The following is a 16792-nucleotide window of genomic DNA, read 5'->3' as shown; positions in this document are numbered from 1 at the left end:
TTATCACTACAAAAGGTTTCCCTGTCCCCGCGCTCTCCTGCTGGTAATAGCTCACCTTTCCTGATCACTCTTATTACAGTCTGTATGGTAACACCCATTGTTTCATGTTCTCTGTATATATAAAATCTCCCCACTATATTTTCCACTGTATGCATCCGATGAAGTGAGCTGTAGCTCACGAAAGCTTATGCTCTAATAAATTTGTTAGTCTCTAAGGTGCCACAAGTACTCCTTTTCTTTTTACAGATACAGACTAACATGGCTGCTACTCTGAAACCATTCAAGGAACAGTCAATTTAAAAAACAAACACAGGCACATACAAAAAACCCAGAAAGAGAATTGATTTATATTTGTGCACATGCCACAAATACTAGTATCCTTCCAGTAAGGTGAGGGTGAATTTTTATGTCACTAGTAAAATAGACATATGATTTATGTGCCACAGTAGAGACTCATGCTATGGGTCCTTGATTTGCCACTATCTCTGAGCAGCACTCAGATGTAGTGGAGACTAGTGGGCACAAAGAGTACAGCTCACTGATCTTTGGTTGCCCAGCCCTGACAGAATTTAGAGGAGCAGTGGGGCTACTTTAATTTCTGTCACTGGCATAGAACATTATACCTGCTGGAGGAGGATTAGGCATGATGGCACTCCATTCCACCAGGCACCAGCCCCACTGTTGACGGCACAGAGTGCCCGAGGCAAGCAACAGTTGGGTTTGTTGCCAGGTGTGCGTCGCACCAATGACCACAACAGGGTGGAGAAGCAGAGAGTTTTATTTGAAGCTTTAAATAGGGCGCAGGGAGACTGAACTGTTTTAAATTTTGCAGCCCCACATGCAGATTACAGTATACAATTTATATTTTTGCTTATTTTATTATATAAGCTTATATAATTATTTGTTGCTTCGTACAATACCGTAGCTAATTAGCTAAAGCAGCTAGTTTTGGGTTTTTTTAGTAGTATTGCTTGAGCTTTGCTTTATTTGGTTTTATTTGTTACAGGTTTTTTGCTAAACATTTTTGCCTTATTTATATGTTTTTTAGGCCGAAGCTGGCCTTGGCTAGCGAGCCGTGTGCAAACCTGTTTGTTTGTGTGCTAACTTTTTTATAGTTTTGCAGGGTTACAGAAGGTTTAAGGAGCGGAGGGGCTTCAGTTTGCCTGGGCCTAGAGCAAGAGGGCTTTATTGACACTTGTGGTTTTTTACCCTTCCGAGTTACCTAGAGTAGTGCTCAGTGTCACCACCAACTTTTTTTTTTGAGAACACTTAATAAGCTTGTAACTGAGTTTTTTTATATTTTAAGGACAACAAGTGATTAAGCGCTGAGGAGTCAGAATTTTTAACAAGAGGATATAATGGGGTTTTTGTGGAGCGGGAGGCACATATTTTATATATGAGTGCTTTTAACAGACAAGCAAGAGGAGAATGATAATACACAACACAGCACCTGTGAACAGGAGACGAACAATGCCTTCCCCCAGGTTGGGCAGCCATTTCCAGAGTGAGTCAAAAATAGTGAGCTCTTTTTTGGGGGCTTTTTATTGGTTAAGAGCCTGTTCGGCTGACAGGATGTGCTTGTTAATATTTTGTGAATTTTTTGGGACATATGTACAGCATTTATTTTTAATTAGGGCACACATTCCGCCCTGTGCAGCCAAAAGGTAATTTAGGGCCTGGCGGTTTTGCAGGGACAACAACCGGAGTTGATAAAGTTCCGTGCTGAGGCTCCTCTCTGTGGCCAAGGTATTATTGGCGAACTTGGTGAGGAATACAGAAAGCTGGCGATAGAGCTTGGCCAGTTTACCCCCCCCATATGCTGGGAGAAGGATTATATTGAATTTATTTTTTTTATTAATGGGTTTGGGGGTGGCATACAGGGACCGCTGATGCTGGGGATGGCCCGAGGGGAGCTGAGCCATGACCCGAAGGGGAGGGGTAAGGTATTCCAAATAACAGTTTCCGTGCCAACGGTGGGGTAGCCATTTATAGGCTGAGTTACCACAGACATAAAAGGACTGTCCATTGGCTACCGTGCCATTGTGCCCTAATTTGTGGACTGTGGCTTCTAAGGGGGTATAATATTGAAGCCCTTTGCCTGTGTTTTGGCCAGCACTATTACATAGAGGAATAGTGGTATTTGCGGATGGGGACAAATAAAACTGACAGGTACTATTACCAGCAAACCAGGTATGGTTAGCAGTGGCCTCCTGGCGATAACAAAGGAGGCCCATGGGGACGGAGTGTAGCTGGATGGGTTTGGGGGCATGGGTCGCAGTCCAGTAGGGTTTTTAGGGATTAGTGTTGCTGCTAAACTCGGCCTTTTTAGTACAGTTTTTTGTTAAGGTGGGCTGCGTTTGCAACCGAGTGGCGTTTGCTTTTATTTATTTGTTATAGAGGTCTGACCAGTTGTGGAGGGTTGCCCTTTAAGGGAAGCTGGCCGCATGGTAGGGGATTTGGGAACATATTTAGCAGTTGGACAGATTAAATTTCCGGGCAAAGGCGATTTTGAGGGCCTTATAGGTATTGACATTTAAATTAATGGTTTTTATTTATTTTTTTTTTTAGAGAGAGAGAGAGATGGGGAATACTAGGCAAATGACACCCACTATGAGGGACCTTATGGTGTATATGCCCTGGTAGCCCCCCCCCTTCCCCCTGTGCTTATGTTTTTTTAAGTAATAATTTGAGTTTAAGATTGTCGGAGGGTGATGTGGTGATGGGCTGGACGGTCCACCGTTTCGCTGGTGGAGGAATAGGCACTGCCTTCAGGCGAGAGTGATGGATCCAGTTTTTGTGTCCCTTGACCTTTGCCACTGTGTGGGAAACCAGCAGGACGGTGTGGGGTCCCTTCCACTTCTCTTGGAGAGGCTTGTCCTTCCAAGTACGAACAAGCACAGAGTTACCTGGCTGCAAGGAGTGGACAGGGGCATTCAATGGAAGAGGCTGGAAGTCTTTGGTATACCTGTGGAGAGAAGAGAGAACAGCAGACAGAGAGCACATATACTGAGACAAAAAAACACATTTTATTTTTTACTTTTTTTGTCAGAACCGGTGTTTTATTTATAGGCTATGCCCTTTTAAACATAATTTTAAAGGGACTAAGCCCTAATTTATTTTTTGGGAGAGCGCGGACACGGAGTAGGATAAGGGGCAGAGCATTGGGCCCTCAAAGGGAGGCTTCTGGCACACTTTTGAGAGGTGTCGCTTAAGGGTTTGATTGGTACGCTTTATTACACCATTGGCCTGCGGTCTCCATGGCGTATGGAGTTTTCAAGGGATCTGTAAGGCATCTGAGAGGTGTCGAATGATTTTTGATGTGAAGTGCGTCCCATTGTTAGATTTTATTTACTGGGGGAGTCCGAAGCGGGGAATAATTTTTTTAACAAACTTGAGGGCCACTGTTTTGGCAGTGCAATTACGGCATGGGAAGGCTTCAGGCCATTCGCTGAATCGGTCCACCAAGATGAGGAGATATTTGAACCCTTGAGTTTGGGGAAGCTTAGTAAAATTTATTTGCCACACTAGTCTGGGGTCTGGAGTGGGTTTTAGGGTAGCTGGTGTTACTGGATGTCCTGGCCGAGGGTTATTTTTTTGGCAGACTAAACAGTCAGCTTGTATTTGGGTAGCTGGGGTCGGAGTTCTGAAGTCAAGAAGTATTTTTTTATTAGCTGAATAAGGGCTTTTTTGCCGGCGTGAGTGGTTTGGTGTAGCTGCTGCAGTACTGGCCAGATTAAGCCCTTCGGTAGGAGGATTTGGGGGGGGGAATGAAGCCTTTTTTTTTTTTTTTTTTTTTTTTTGAAGATTGAGTTTGTTAGCTAGTTTTGGGGGTTTTTTTAGAGTACTGAGGGGTTGGAAGCTCCCCCACTGATGGGATAAGAGTATGCATGTGGGCATCCTCAGCTTCCGGTGGAGTTAAGGTGGCAGCATGCTTGGCTTCTCTGTCCGCCCTGGCATTGCCCCTGGCCACGTCTCAATTTTTTTTTTGATGGGCTTTACAGTGCACCACCGCTACTTCTGAGGGGAGTTGTACGGCTTTTAGGAGCCGGAGAATTTGGGGCCTGTACTTGACTGGGGAGCCTTGGGCCATTAGCATTCCCCTTTCCTTTTACAGGCCAGCATGGGCATGTAGCACCCTAAAGGCATACTTTGAATTGGTAAAAATGTTGACCCGCTTTCCCTTTGACAGTTTGAGCGCACGGGTCAGGGCTACCAGCTCAGCCAGCTGGGCAGAAGTCCCGGTGGGCAACCTCTCGGCCTCTACTTTTTTGACACTCGTGGTCTTTCACCCTCCCGAGTTACCTAGAGTAGTGCCCAGTGTCACCAACACCACTGTGCCCTTCATATGCTCCCTCTTTGAAACCGAGGGGTCGGGGATATGGCTGGAGCAGGAGGCACCAGAGGATCATCACCAGCTTTCTATGGCAGGAGAGTTCCCTTATGCAAGGGAAATTCTCTATCAAATATCTCTTGCGACAAAGTAGCTTTAGAGGACTGGAGAATCTGGACCTATGTATTGCCATTTGGTAGATTACTTATTTAAATGCCCAAATGTTAAACAACAGCCCAGCATAAAGAAAAGGGAGGATCAGGACAAAAAAATAGAAAAGGAGATGACAAAAAAAGAAGAAAGTGGAGATACAGATGTCTATGAAGAGAGGTGATGTAAGCCAGTATTAGAGAACATGAAATGAACCAACACAACTTGAATATTGACTATCAAATACTTTCAGCAAACTGCTCATAAGAAATCTTTGGACTGTGTATTCTTAGTACACACTAAATGGTTAATAAATTGAGAAAATCATAAGCTCCTTGAAGATAGTCCATGAAAAGGAAGAGACGTTAAATTTGCTGTTAAATAAATTATTCACAACAGTTCATTCACTTTGTGTGTGTGAGAGAGAGAGAGAGAAAATTAGTTTGGGATTCCTCAATATAAATGCAAAGTTGTTGTAATTTTTGATTACCAATAATAAAATAATATTTGAAACCTCTCAAGTTCACCTTTGTACCTTATGTCATATAAACAAATATTCAGCCTATATATTATTCCCTTCTGAATTATTAGTAAAAGTCAGGAATTTAGGAAAAAATTTGAGCCGAAGCATTCTGTTTAAATTTGAATAAGAAACATATCTGACAGCTGAAGAAACAAAAAAGAGGAGGCATCAAAGCGGCATGTATATTGACAAACATTGTGAGGGATCCCTTGCCTTTGTTTGAAATATCCATAGATGCTAGTTCATTGTCAGACTACTTACTGTATGTGTGGCGGCTTTCATTTTTTATCAAGTAACAATCTTTTAGGGCTGTCAGTGAGTAATAAGATTGCATGTGAAGGGATACAAATTGTGGTATAGTGTAAAATGATTCCAAACTTCTATCATAACAAATTTGAGGTGGAGCGAGTGAGTTAAGTCTGGCAGTTTATCAGAAATGGTGATATTTGGCATAGAATGCTATTAAGCAGATTATGTTATCTCTTAGGAACTGAGAATGTTGTGGTCAAGAAGAAATCAATTTCCTAGGGTGCTACAATAAATTTGTCTTGTATCTAGCAACTTTCTAATTGCAGCCCCCAAGGGAACAATAAGCCAAAAACCAGGCAGATAGTTTCTTCCCTGTCCCCCTTTTTCTTCATCTAAATTGTTTTTGGCATCCTAATAACTTTGCACATTAAAGGTGTGGAAAACATTGAAGACTAGAGTTGTTGATGTCAAATATACAGTAATGTTACTTGGTAAAAAGCAGACCTTACTGAGCAGTTTTGTGGGGATGTTTAAGTCTTTTTGCTCAGATTACTTTATTAAAGCTGGGAGTGGCCCAATTAGTACTAAAGAGGAGGAGTTTTTTCCATCCTGCAAGGTCTGAAAGAAGCTATACAAAAGAGAAGGTTTTCCCAACTTGAGTCTTAAGGAGGTAACTGTAGTATGGAATATTACCTTTCCTTCTATTCAGGTTTTCATTTCTCCCCCCTATGAATACTATAGCATGCACTGTAGCAGTGTTCAGAGACTCTGTAAGTAGATTCATCTTTAACCCTGTTGTTCATACGTACTTAGCTGGAGAAAAAAAATCCCCAGTTTGGAACTGGATTTTTGTTTGTTTTTAAGAGTATTATTATTTCTGGTTCTAGTAGTGGTGTTTAAAATTAAGAACAAAAGTTTAAAATACTCTCACATTCTTGTAACTTAAATTCTTTTTGGCCCTGATCCTGCAGCTTCTCTGCACTGGTGGTTTCCCTGTGTCCATGCAGAAAATTTCAAGATGAGGGCCTTAGTTTATTTTGTTCTGTAATATGGACTTTGATTTTAAGGTTGAGATAGGATGGAAGGCAGTGAGATACTGCTTCCCCCTCTTCAGCCTGGATATCTGAGAGGGTGATTGGGCTGTGATTTGCAGAACTTGTTTGAGATGAGGGGCCTCAGAAAATGAGCAGAGCTGCTAATGGCCACTCAGTTGCTTTATTTGTCCTTAAGATTAGCTGTTGAGTTGGACATTCTGACAGCCCAGAGCAGGGGTGGGCAAACTTTTTGGCCCGAGGGCCACATCTGGGTATAGAAATTGTATGGCGGGCCATGAATGCTCACGAAATTGGTGTTGGGGTGCAGGCTCTGGCTGGGGGTGTGGGCTCTGGGGTGGGGCTGGGGATAATTGGGTTGGGGTGTAGGAGGGTGCTCCAGGCTAGAACTGAGGGGTTCGGAGGGCGGGAGGGGGATCAGGGCTGGGGCAGAGGGTTGCGGCTTGGGGGGTGGGGGGTGAGGGCTCTGGGGTGGGGCTGGGGATTAGGGGTTTGGGGTGCAGGAGGGTGCTCCGGGCTGGGACCAAGGGGTTTGGAAGGTGGAAGGGGAATCAGGGCTTGGGCAGGGGTTTGATGTGCGGGAGGGTGGCTTAGGGGTGCAGGCTCCAGGTGGCGCTTACCTCAAAGAACTCCCAGAAACAGCGGCATGTCCCCCCCTCCAGCTCCTAAGCAGAGGCTCAGGCGACTCTGCTGTGTGCTGCCCCATCTGCAGGGGCCTCCCCTGCAGCTCCCATTCGCCGTAGTTTGTCCACCCCTGGCCCAGAGTGTAAGTGATAGTGAAAGATAAATTGGTGGAATTTAACAAAATAATAATTAGCTATATAGTTACAAACAGCTCAATATGATTAACATCCTGATTCAGCAAATCACTTAAATGCTTAAGTACTTGTCTGAATTGGGTCCTGGCACACAGTTGTGTATGAGGCTATAAACGGTGCATGTTTAATTTAGGGATGGTCAAAAAATTTATGATGGAATGTTTTTCGATTGTAAAAAGTCTGTTTTATCAAAATTGAAATGTTTTGAAAAGGTAAAAGCATTCAATTTTATTGAAACAGAATGATTTTTCATTTCATGACTTTAAAAATTTATATTTTTATATATTTTAGTTTTTACTAAACTGAATACCAATCGCACACCAGTTGGAAGACCAATTACCAATGAGCAAACTAAGTACCAATTTCCAAATCAATTAGAATACAAGTTACAAAACCAAAAAACAATTACCAAGCCAATTACCATAATGAATTATCAATGTGAATGTCAATTACCAGTTTCCAGTTGCTGTTTAGAATGCCAAACACCAATTATTTTACATTATTTTACTTTATATTTTTTAAAAAATTATTAAACCCTAATTTAAAATAATGTAAAAATAAAATGAAAAATAAGATATTTCAAAACTGAAACAAAACCTCTTGATTCACCTAAAATAATTTTAAAAAATATTGTTTAACAGAAAATCTCAAAATTTTGACATATGATTTAGAAAAATGTTTTCCTCTGAAATGTCAGAATTTTTCATGGAATGGAAATTCAGCATTTCAACAACCCTAGTTTAACACTCTTTGGGAGCCCTTTTATAATCATCTCTGTTGGATATGCAGTGAATTTGTGTGTCCTGTTCTGCCTTGCTCTTTAATGAACATAATTGAAGAGGTGGGCCCAGATTCAGCCCTGCTGTAAGCAGTACAACTGCATTAACTGCTGTGGAGGTACGCCATAGCTGACTTTGGCCAGCAGTGGTTATGTTTTCATAGATATCAAATATATGTAACAAAAATAGCTAAGGCATCCAAAGGAAGAAGGTGAGAACTCTAACATTCCACACGTCTGTCCAAAGACTAGTCATAAGAAGGGCTTTTGAATATGGCAAATGTACCATTTAGTATTTTATGTATGACCATTCTAACGATGTGGGTCCCAATTCAGCAAAGCATGTAAGCATGTGTTCAAAATAGGAATAACTTGTGCTTAAAGATAAGCACATGCTTAAGTGCTTTGCTGAAATGAGCCTCCACTTCATACTGGGAATACTAGTAATATCTCAGTTCTCTATGGATTTTTAAAAAACCTATTTCTAGTGTATTCTTAAAAAGGGAAGAAAAACCTCCATAACCTTTTTGGGCTGTAGGGGCCCACCAACCCACCCCCTCTCCCAGCCACAGGCAGCTTGGCTGATCAGTGCCTCCCCCGCCCTCCTGATCAGCTGTTTCGTGGGATGCAGGAGGCTCTGGGGGGGAGGGAGAGGAGTGAGGGCATGGCAGGCTCAGGGGAGGGGGCAGGAAGAGGTGGAGTGGGGTCAGGGCCTGTGGCAGAGCCAGGGGTTGAGCAGTGAGCACCCCCTGGCACATTGGAAAGTTGGCGCCTGTAGCTCCAGACCCGGAGTTGGTGCCTATACAAGGAGCTGCATATTAACTTCTGAAGAGCCGCATGTGACTCCGGAGCCACAGGTTGGCCACCCCTGGCTTGGGGGAAGGTGTGAGCGTACTCGTGCACTTTTTCTTCAGCCCAGCTGTAAATTTACTCGTGTTCTTTTTAATGCTATAAAGAAAACAACTTACAGAATCATGATGTTATTTTTAAAAATGAAAACAAAGGAAGAGTTTGAAAACCTTGATCTTCTTCTGGCTTCTCTGCCAATTTGGGTCCAGATTTTCAATTTAAGAGAGTATTGTAGTTAATGGAGTAGGAATTTGGGAGACAGGACTTCCAAATCCCATTCCCAATTCCTGACACAGAGTAGTTGTGTTGACCTTGGGTGAGTCACTTAATATCTCTGTGCCTCAGTAAAATATCTGAGGTGCTGTGTAGTTTAAGTATTTAATGTTGTTATGTCTACCTGAAGTTTTCATGATTTTGTTTGATATGAAATAAATTTTGTCAAATCAGAGTTATTGCTGTAGCACAGCAAAATAAAGATGGCAACTGTGAATGAGTATAGACTTTACTTCCTCCTGTAAATGATAGATAGCTGTGAGATGAATAAAAGGAATTATGTAGCCCAAGAAGAGAATACTGACAATTCCTTAATTCTGATGGCTGTAGTCACAATATATATTAAATATGTATTTTGAAGAAGGAAAAAATCCAAAATAAATAATTATATAGATGGTCTTTGCTGAAAATCCTGTTACTACACCTTGCATTACCTTGACTGCTAAGTCAAAACCTGTTATAATCCTCTTTATTGTAACAACATTTCTACCAAATAAAAATGATTTGGTTCCAATTACAGGATTATAATTGGGTAATAGGGTTGTTTTCTTTAGTCGTAGACAATGTAAATAAAAGCTGAAGGCTTTTTCACAATGATGGTAACTGTTTATGTTTTTCTAGGGTTCATTGAGAACCGAGAAGCGTCGAATCCAGCAAATGTCAGTCAGCAACAATTAGGCTTGTTCCTAACAGAAAACATGTCTGAAATTGATTTTGAGGAATTAGCCGAAATAGGTAAACATTTTTTTATTGCACTTCAAATAGTATCTTTGTAGAATTACAGATGATTTAATAGAGCGTCTTCATTAAGGGAGAAACTTCACAGGCATTTCGTAATAATATTTTGAGCAATCCAATATGAGTTATAGCCACTGTACTGCTGTGTACCCTATTAAAGCCATTAGGGTTGAAGGTTAGTTTAATACATGCAGCTTTTATGAATTATTGGTATATGTTCCCAGTGCAATTCTAGGCTATCGGAATATCACCATCATCACGTATTGTGGCACAAATGGGAGTCATTACTCCAAAGAGACAAGTATTGAATGTGCATAGAGATTGCAGTATTGCATGTTATCTCCGAATATGTTAGAAGAATAGAGCAATATGACCCTGGTTTTACAGGGCTCATCATTTTGAAAAATCAGTGTTTAAAAAACCCCAAAAACCTGACTTTTGAGGATGCCAGACTGAACCTCAGAGGAGGAACCTTTCACAATCTCTATTTTACTCTATCTTTCCTGCTCTGTCCCATATTATCACTTTGATTTCCCAATCATCATGTACTTCCACACAGCTGGCTCCCATTTTAGTCCTGGGGACTGAGCCAAAATCCAGTTAAGTCAATGGAAATTAGAATCCCATTGATCTCAGTAGGCTTTGGATCAGGCCTTTCCTTTTCCCTCATAGCCAGGGTTAACAGTAGTAACTGCCAGTAGGAACTGAAGCAGGGTGATGAACTCCTATCATATATAGGCAAAACACAGTAGTTGGGTTGTTCTCAGTTTGAAATAATGAATATTTTTTACTATGAGACATCCTTCCTCCTACCTTTGCCAAAAATTAAAGAATGGTTAATAAGGAATTATTTCAAGCAGTTCAAGGTAGCTAGTCTCAAAAAAAAAGTTCATGATTTATAGTGGGGCCTCTTTAATCACTACAGGTAACTACAGTACAAATGAATACACGTTTGCTTTACATTTGCAGTTCTTTACCATGTGAGTCTAAACCAGCCAGAGTTAATTATAAATTTTTACACTTAAGATTGCCTATATACAGTACAAAATAAGCTTAAGAGTGGCTGTGTGTTTAAAAAACTTTGGTTTAAATTTCTGGGTCTTTTATGTTAAAAAGCATACTGTATATTTAGGTCAATACAACCTTTTGTATAGCAATTGATTCTGGTGAACTCACTGTTCGTAAGCACATTTGTTTATTAAACAATTCCCCCTGTTCTACCCCATGATGTTAATGTGTAACTCTTTCTATCCCTGCCCTGCTTTATTGTTTTTTGTTTGCTTACTAAGATTGATTATTCTGTGCAGAAACTTAAAATTCAAAAGCAAAACTGAACACAGTTGTCCTTGTTCTGATTTTTAATATGATTCAAAGTTGGGTTTTTTTGTTGTTGGTTGGTTGCATTTTATAAAAAAAAAAAAAATCATGTCTGGGTTGTGTTTTTATTATCCATTACTTCCCAACCAGCTCTCAGGGCATAAGTGTTCTGTCCTTACGGCCACCGCGTCCAGCTGTTCAGAGTGGTATATTTTTGCTTTTGTAGTTCATCATTTTTAAAAGGTAGGAAAGTATAAATTTGTAGATAATGTTATGAATTTTATCTTTACATTTGTGTGGAGGTCACAAATAGGTTATTTTAATAGCTACATCTTTTTTCTAAGACTAGAAGTGCCACTATTTTATTTTCTATGGATTTTTTTATTGTGAGAGTTCAGGGAGAATGTAATGATATTTAAAGAAAACCACACACGCACGCATATCTGTACAAACCCCAGGCCCAGCCATGAGTGAAATCATTTTTCATGTTTTTTAAATGCATTTTTGTTACAAAGCCATGTTAAAAGGCAAAATGAGACCAAAAAGCCCCCCACAACCCTGATATATTCCTGTTTAAAGGATAATCTGAAAGATATTGGAAATTGTGCAATGGAAAACAAACCAAAGAAATTATTTAGAAAGAGTATTTCCCCCACAGTTATTAGTTATTTGCACATAAATCTGATTGGAATCAATACTTTATATACTCTCTTTTCCCATATGTATCTCGGGTAGAGGTCAAGTTATATGAAATACATAGGTGTTGAGAATGCAAAATGTTGTTGTTGAAACACCCAAAAAGTGGAGTTAATAATGTTCCTCTTAGAGTGATGGTCCCTATTGTATTCCACTGAGGGGCACACCATGCACACCATGCATCCAGAGTTGGAGAATTTGAAAGTAATGTCTGTTGGTCCGCGCATGTGCCCTGGCTCACCTTGTGCTTCCATCTGAGGTGATAAAGGGCAGGGCGGATCCGTCCACGAGGCATCCAGACCCGATGGTGGAATAAGAACTTTTTAGCCTGATCCCAGTGGTTCTGCCAGTACTAGCAGGGCTCCTCTCTTCCTCTCCTGACAACGCGGTGGCTGCATCAGCCAGATCAATTCTCCACCAGATCAATTCAGACAGTTCCAGGAGCTGTTAAGGAGAGTCTAGGGGAAACTCCAGATCCCTGTAGAAGAGATCCAAGATTCCCAGCACAAGCGTCTGGATATCCTTCGCCAGTGAGAATAGCATTGCTGATTAGCAAAGCCATACTGGAAGCTGCCAGAACGGTATGGCACACCCCAGCCACATGCACAGTTACTCCCAAAGGAGTGAAAAAATGCTGTGTTCCAGCCAAAGACTCCACATTTCTTTTCTCACCTCCACTCCCAAATTCCCTTGTAGTCCAGGCTACTACAGAAAGATCTAAACAACAACACCCTTGATCTACAGATAAAGAAAGGAAGTGCTTAGATCTTCTGGGTTGTAAAGTATTCTCATTTTCCAGCCTGCCACTGAGAATCGCAAACTACCAGGCATTGTTAGTCAAATATGATTTCCGTGATTACAACAAATTCAAGAAGTTTGCCCTTCAATCTGCGGTAGATACAGCGGACACTTCTCCACAGCCATGACTATAGAGATAGTCATGTGTCAAGAGTCCTGGTTCCACTCTTCTTGTTTACCTAGGGAGCTCCAGAAATGAAGACCTTCCCTTCAGCAAATCCCATCTTTTTAACCAGAAGACAGATGAGTTGCTACATACACGGAAAGAATCCATGGCTACTCTTTGCTCATTGGACATCTGCACTCACACCCTGAAGAGAAAATTCCACCAACATTTGTCCACATGATGACATAGATCTCCTCAATTGTACCCACAAAGACCTTATGAGCCCCCAAGGAAGTGCCAGAAAACACAGAGGTCTCACCTTCCTGGTCCCTCCTTGCAGGCTCCAACCTCACAGACCCAGCCAAGAGGTATTTTTGATGCAAGCCCGAGAGATGCCGACTACTAAATCTACCACCTCATGACCATTCTACTACTTTTGGGGCCATTTAGCACTCTTTCCCCATCCTTGGAGTGCAATAATAACGGACAGATGGGTGTTGAATGTCATCCACTATGGCTATACGATTGAGTTTTTTATGCTACCTCCTCCAAAACCCTCCTCCCCATCCCCTTTGGGGCCCACTTTCACTACAGTATTCTAGCCCAAGAGATGAACTCCTTTTTACAAAGGGGATCAATAGAACCCATTCCTCCGGAATATCAGGGAACGTGATTTTCTTCAGTTTACTTCTGGATACCCAAGAAGAAAGGCAGGTGGAAACTAATCCTCAATCTTCGGCACCTCAGTCATTTCATCTGCAAGCTCAGATTTCATCTGATCATGCTGGGAGAAAATGGGAAGTGGTTTACGGCTCTCGATATGAAAGCTACTTACTTTCACATTGATAATCACCATGACTCTAGACAATTCACAGTGGGCACCCATAATTTCCAATACAGAGTGCTCCCCTTTGGGATAGACACTGCTCCCAGAGTCTTCACCAAAATATTCTCTGGCGTAGTGGCCCACATCAGGTGTTACAGCCTCATGTTTCCATATCTCAGCAATTGGCTCCTGGCTGCCAGATCCAGGCAAGAAGCACAAGTGTCGACTTGGATGCTACTCAACCTCCTCTATTCTGTCAGAGTTAGTGTCAACATCGAGAAATATATCCTTGAGCCCACACAGTCTCTGTACTTCTTTGGGGTTACCAAAAACTCTGTCACAGCTTGAGCTTACTTACAACAGACAGATTTCAGATAATGAGCGACATTATAGCTTGCATCAGGAACAGTCCTCATGTACCCACCAGGACTTGCCCATCCCTCCTTGGTCACATGGCTTCTTGTACTTACATGACTCCCTTCACATGACTGCACCTTTGCTGCCTTCAGACCTGACTCCAGTCTGTCTGCTCACACGACCATCACTCCATGGACCTATAACGTTGACAATCCCCAATAAGGTACTGTCATCCCTCCATTGGTGGACAAACCCACATCAGGTGTGAATGGGGGTTTCCTTCCTTCCCTCGTTTTCAGACAACAGTCATCACTGACACATCTCTAGTAGGCTGTAAAGCCTACATGGACGATCACATGGCACATGGTGTACCCGAGAATCCAACATGCACATAAATACCCTAGAACTCCAACCAGTACAAAAGGCCTGCCAATCCTTTCTTCCATTCATTCACTCCGACCACATTCTCATTATATCAGACAACACCATCCCTGTCTTCTAGATCAACAAATGGGGGAATGAGATTGAAGGCTCTGTGCGGCGAAGCGGTCAATCTCTGGAATTGGTACATCAATCACCAGATCGTCTTGTCCACAGCCTATCTCCCTGGGACACAAAATGTACTTGCAGACTCACCCTGCAGACATTTTTGAGATCAACCACTAGTGGGAACTTCACGATTCCATAATACACAACATTTTCACCTGGTGGAGGACCCTGACAAGAGATCTATTTGTTCTGCAGATGAACAGCAAATGGACCACGTACTGCTACAGGGGATGCCTCAGCCACCACTTTTAGAGCGATACTCCTCCTACTTTCCTTGTCAGACCAACTCATTTATGCCTTCCCTCCATTACCGCACCTGCCTTGATCTGATGAGAGAGAGACAGTCATTTGATTGCCCCCTGCTGGCCTAAACAGTTCTGGTTTCCCAATCTCCTCCACATGTCCTTCCGCCCACTGATTCCCATCCCCAATTCACCGGTCAGTTGACCCAATACAATGGCTAGGTCTGACATCCCAATCCATCTGTGCTACACCTCAGAGTGTGGTATTTAGATGGGCCTCTACTTTATCTAAGGGGACTGTTGCCCCCTTACTAACATTCAGTGGGTGTGTTCTGGTTGGCTAGCTCCCAGTACTAAAAGGGGACAGGTCTATGGGAAACCAGGACCCTGAGACTGATAGTCCTCAGGAACAATGGGGAGAGGCCAATGCTCCAGGTCAGCCTGAATGACAGGGCGAGCAGGCTAATCAGGGAGTCAGGAGGCCAGGGAGGTCCCGTCCTCCGTGTCAGCTGGATTTGCCTGGGTCAGACAGAGTGGGGCCAAGCTAAGGAGAAAGCAGGGGCCCGAGCTGAGCCAGGTCCAGAGGGACCAGAAAAGCAGCCCAGAGAGAGCAGCCCCTGTCCTGGGAGCGGAGCTGCAGCCCCAAAGCCAGAGGCACAGCCCAGAGAGAGCAGACTTGCCCTGGGAGCAGAGCTGCAGCAACCAGAGCCAGAGGGGCCAGAAAAGCAGCCCAGGAAGCAGGTCAGTGCTGGGAGCAGAGTCACAGAAGCAGCCTGCAGAGCAGACCTGTCCTGGGAGCAGAGCTGCAGCAACCAGAGCCAGAGGGGCCAAGGAAGCAGCCCAGGGAGCTGGAGGCAGAGCAGCAGCAGTACAGAGACAGAGCGGTGGAGCTGGGGCTGGTGCAGTGAGCAGCTGGGGAGAGCGAGGGGGACCCTGGGCAGTGGGCCCAGCACAGGGAGACACCTCAGCCAAGAGGCTCTGCAGGCCAGGCTTGGATCGTAACCCCGACAGGGCGGGGTGACACTGGGAAGAAGGGTCCTACCACTTAGAGCCTGAGAGCGTGTGGCCACCACCAGAGCAAGTGTCCGACCCACAGCATCCCTGCAGCACAGCCAGGGCCTGAGAAGGCGGCCTGGGACTTACAAGGAACAGACTGTGAACTGCCCTGACATTCCAGAGACCCTGTTTGTGACGTTCCCTGCCACAGAGCGGGGTGATGTGTTTCCTTTAACCTTTCCCATTTTTCCTTATTCTTTTTAAAATTAATTGTTGATTAAATAACTTGCATTTTCTTTAACTTGTATGTAATGGTCAATGGTCAGAGAGAGTACCCCAGAGTGGGGACACCCTATCCCCTGTCCTAGGTGACCACAGCAGGGTTGGGGGTTGAGCCCCCAGGAATCCTGGGCCCAGCCTTGTTGGGGTTACGAGGACTCTGCCGGACAGGAGAGTGGAAGGGGAGTCCTCAAGGGCAGGGAGGCCACTGCGTAAAGGAGGTGGGAGCAAGGACTCAGATCTTTTCGCTAGCCCACTTCACCGGGGTAGTGCAGAAGCCAGGAAAGTTCCCCCCAATATCGGGACTATTCCCCCGCTTACATTTAGTACAGACGTGTTCATTGGTGGCTAGTATAATAGGCCGGGGAGGCTGTGCCTCCTCTGGTGCTGCCTTGGCTGCCGGACCCCCAATTTCAGGGTTTTGGGGGGAAGTTTTTGATTTATTATGCCCCATGTAGGTTCCGGGGTGGCTGAGGAGGTGGTATGTGCTATTCAGCTTCCCGCATTCATCAGTAATCTCCTTTGACTCCAGAGAGAAGGTGTGGGGCACTCAAGGCTCCTCTGGCTGGGGCGGGTGTCTCGGTGTTGGGGCTGACCGCAAGTTACCATGGCCTGTTATTACAGGATGGTCCAGGTAGAGCTAGTAGTAAACCGGCTTTGATCGGCTGGGCTGGCTTGCAGCCACTCCAACTGGATAAACAAGTGAAGAGATAAGCAGGGCCCAAGAGTGTTAAGTGTGGGAATAGAAAGCAATAGTGTTTCCTGCCAGAGCCTGCTTGTGGATGTATAAACCCCCTGAGAAAGAGATGATGATAAAAACGGCTATGAGAATTGCTTTAGACGAACAGTCTCACCTGTGGACCTTG

The 16792-nt window shown here is 43.6% G+C and overlaps 1 protein-coding gene across 3 annotated transcripts in view; it reads left to right on the top strand.

Moving 5' to 3' along the window:
- ARHGAP8 (Rho GTPase activating protein 8) overlaps positions 1-16792 on the top strand; it is a 132437-nt gene that overhangs the window by 22032 nt on the left and 93613 nt on the right. For 2 of the 3 annotated variants that reach the window (XM_074936570.1, XM_074936588.1), the window contains exon 2: positions 9644-9757. The exons of the other annotated variant lie outside the window; for it this stretch is intronic. In XM_074936570.1, coding sequence (XP_074792671.1) covers positions 9721-9757 — 37 coding nt within the window. In that variant the 5' untranslated portion in view covers positions 9644-9720. The remainder of the gene's footprint in view (positions 1-9643; positions 9758-16792) is intronic. 3 annotated transcript variants of the gene reach the window in all.

The sequence above is a fragment of the Natator depressus genome, chromosome 1 (assembly GCF_965152275.1).
Source record: "Natator depressus isolate rNatDep1 chromosome 1, rNatDep2.hap1, whole genome shotgun sequence".
Taxonomy (NCBI): Eukaryota; Metazoa; Chordata; order Testudines; family Cheloniidae; genus Natator; species Natator depressus.
Note: the sequence above shows the minus strand (reverse complement) of the source record. Positions and strands in the feature narration are given on the sequence as shown.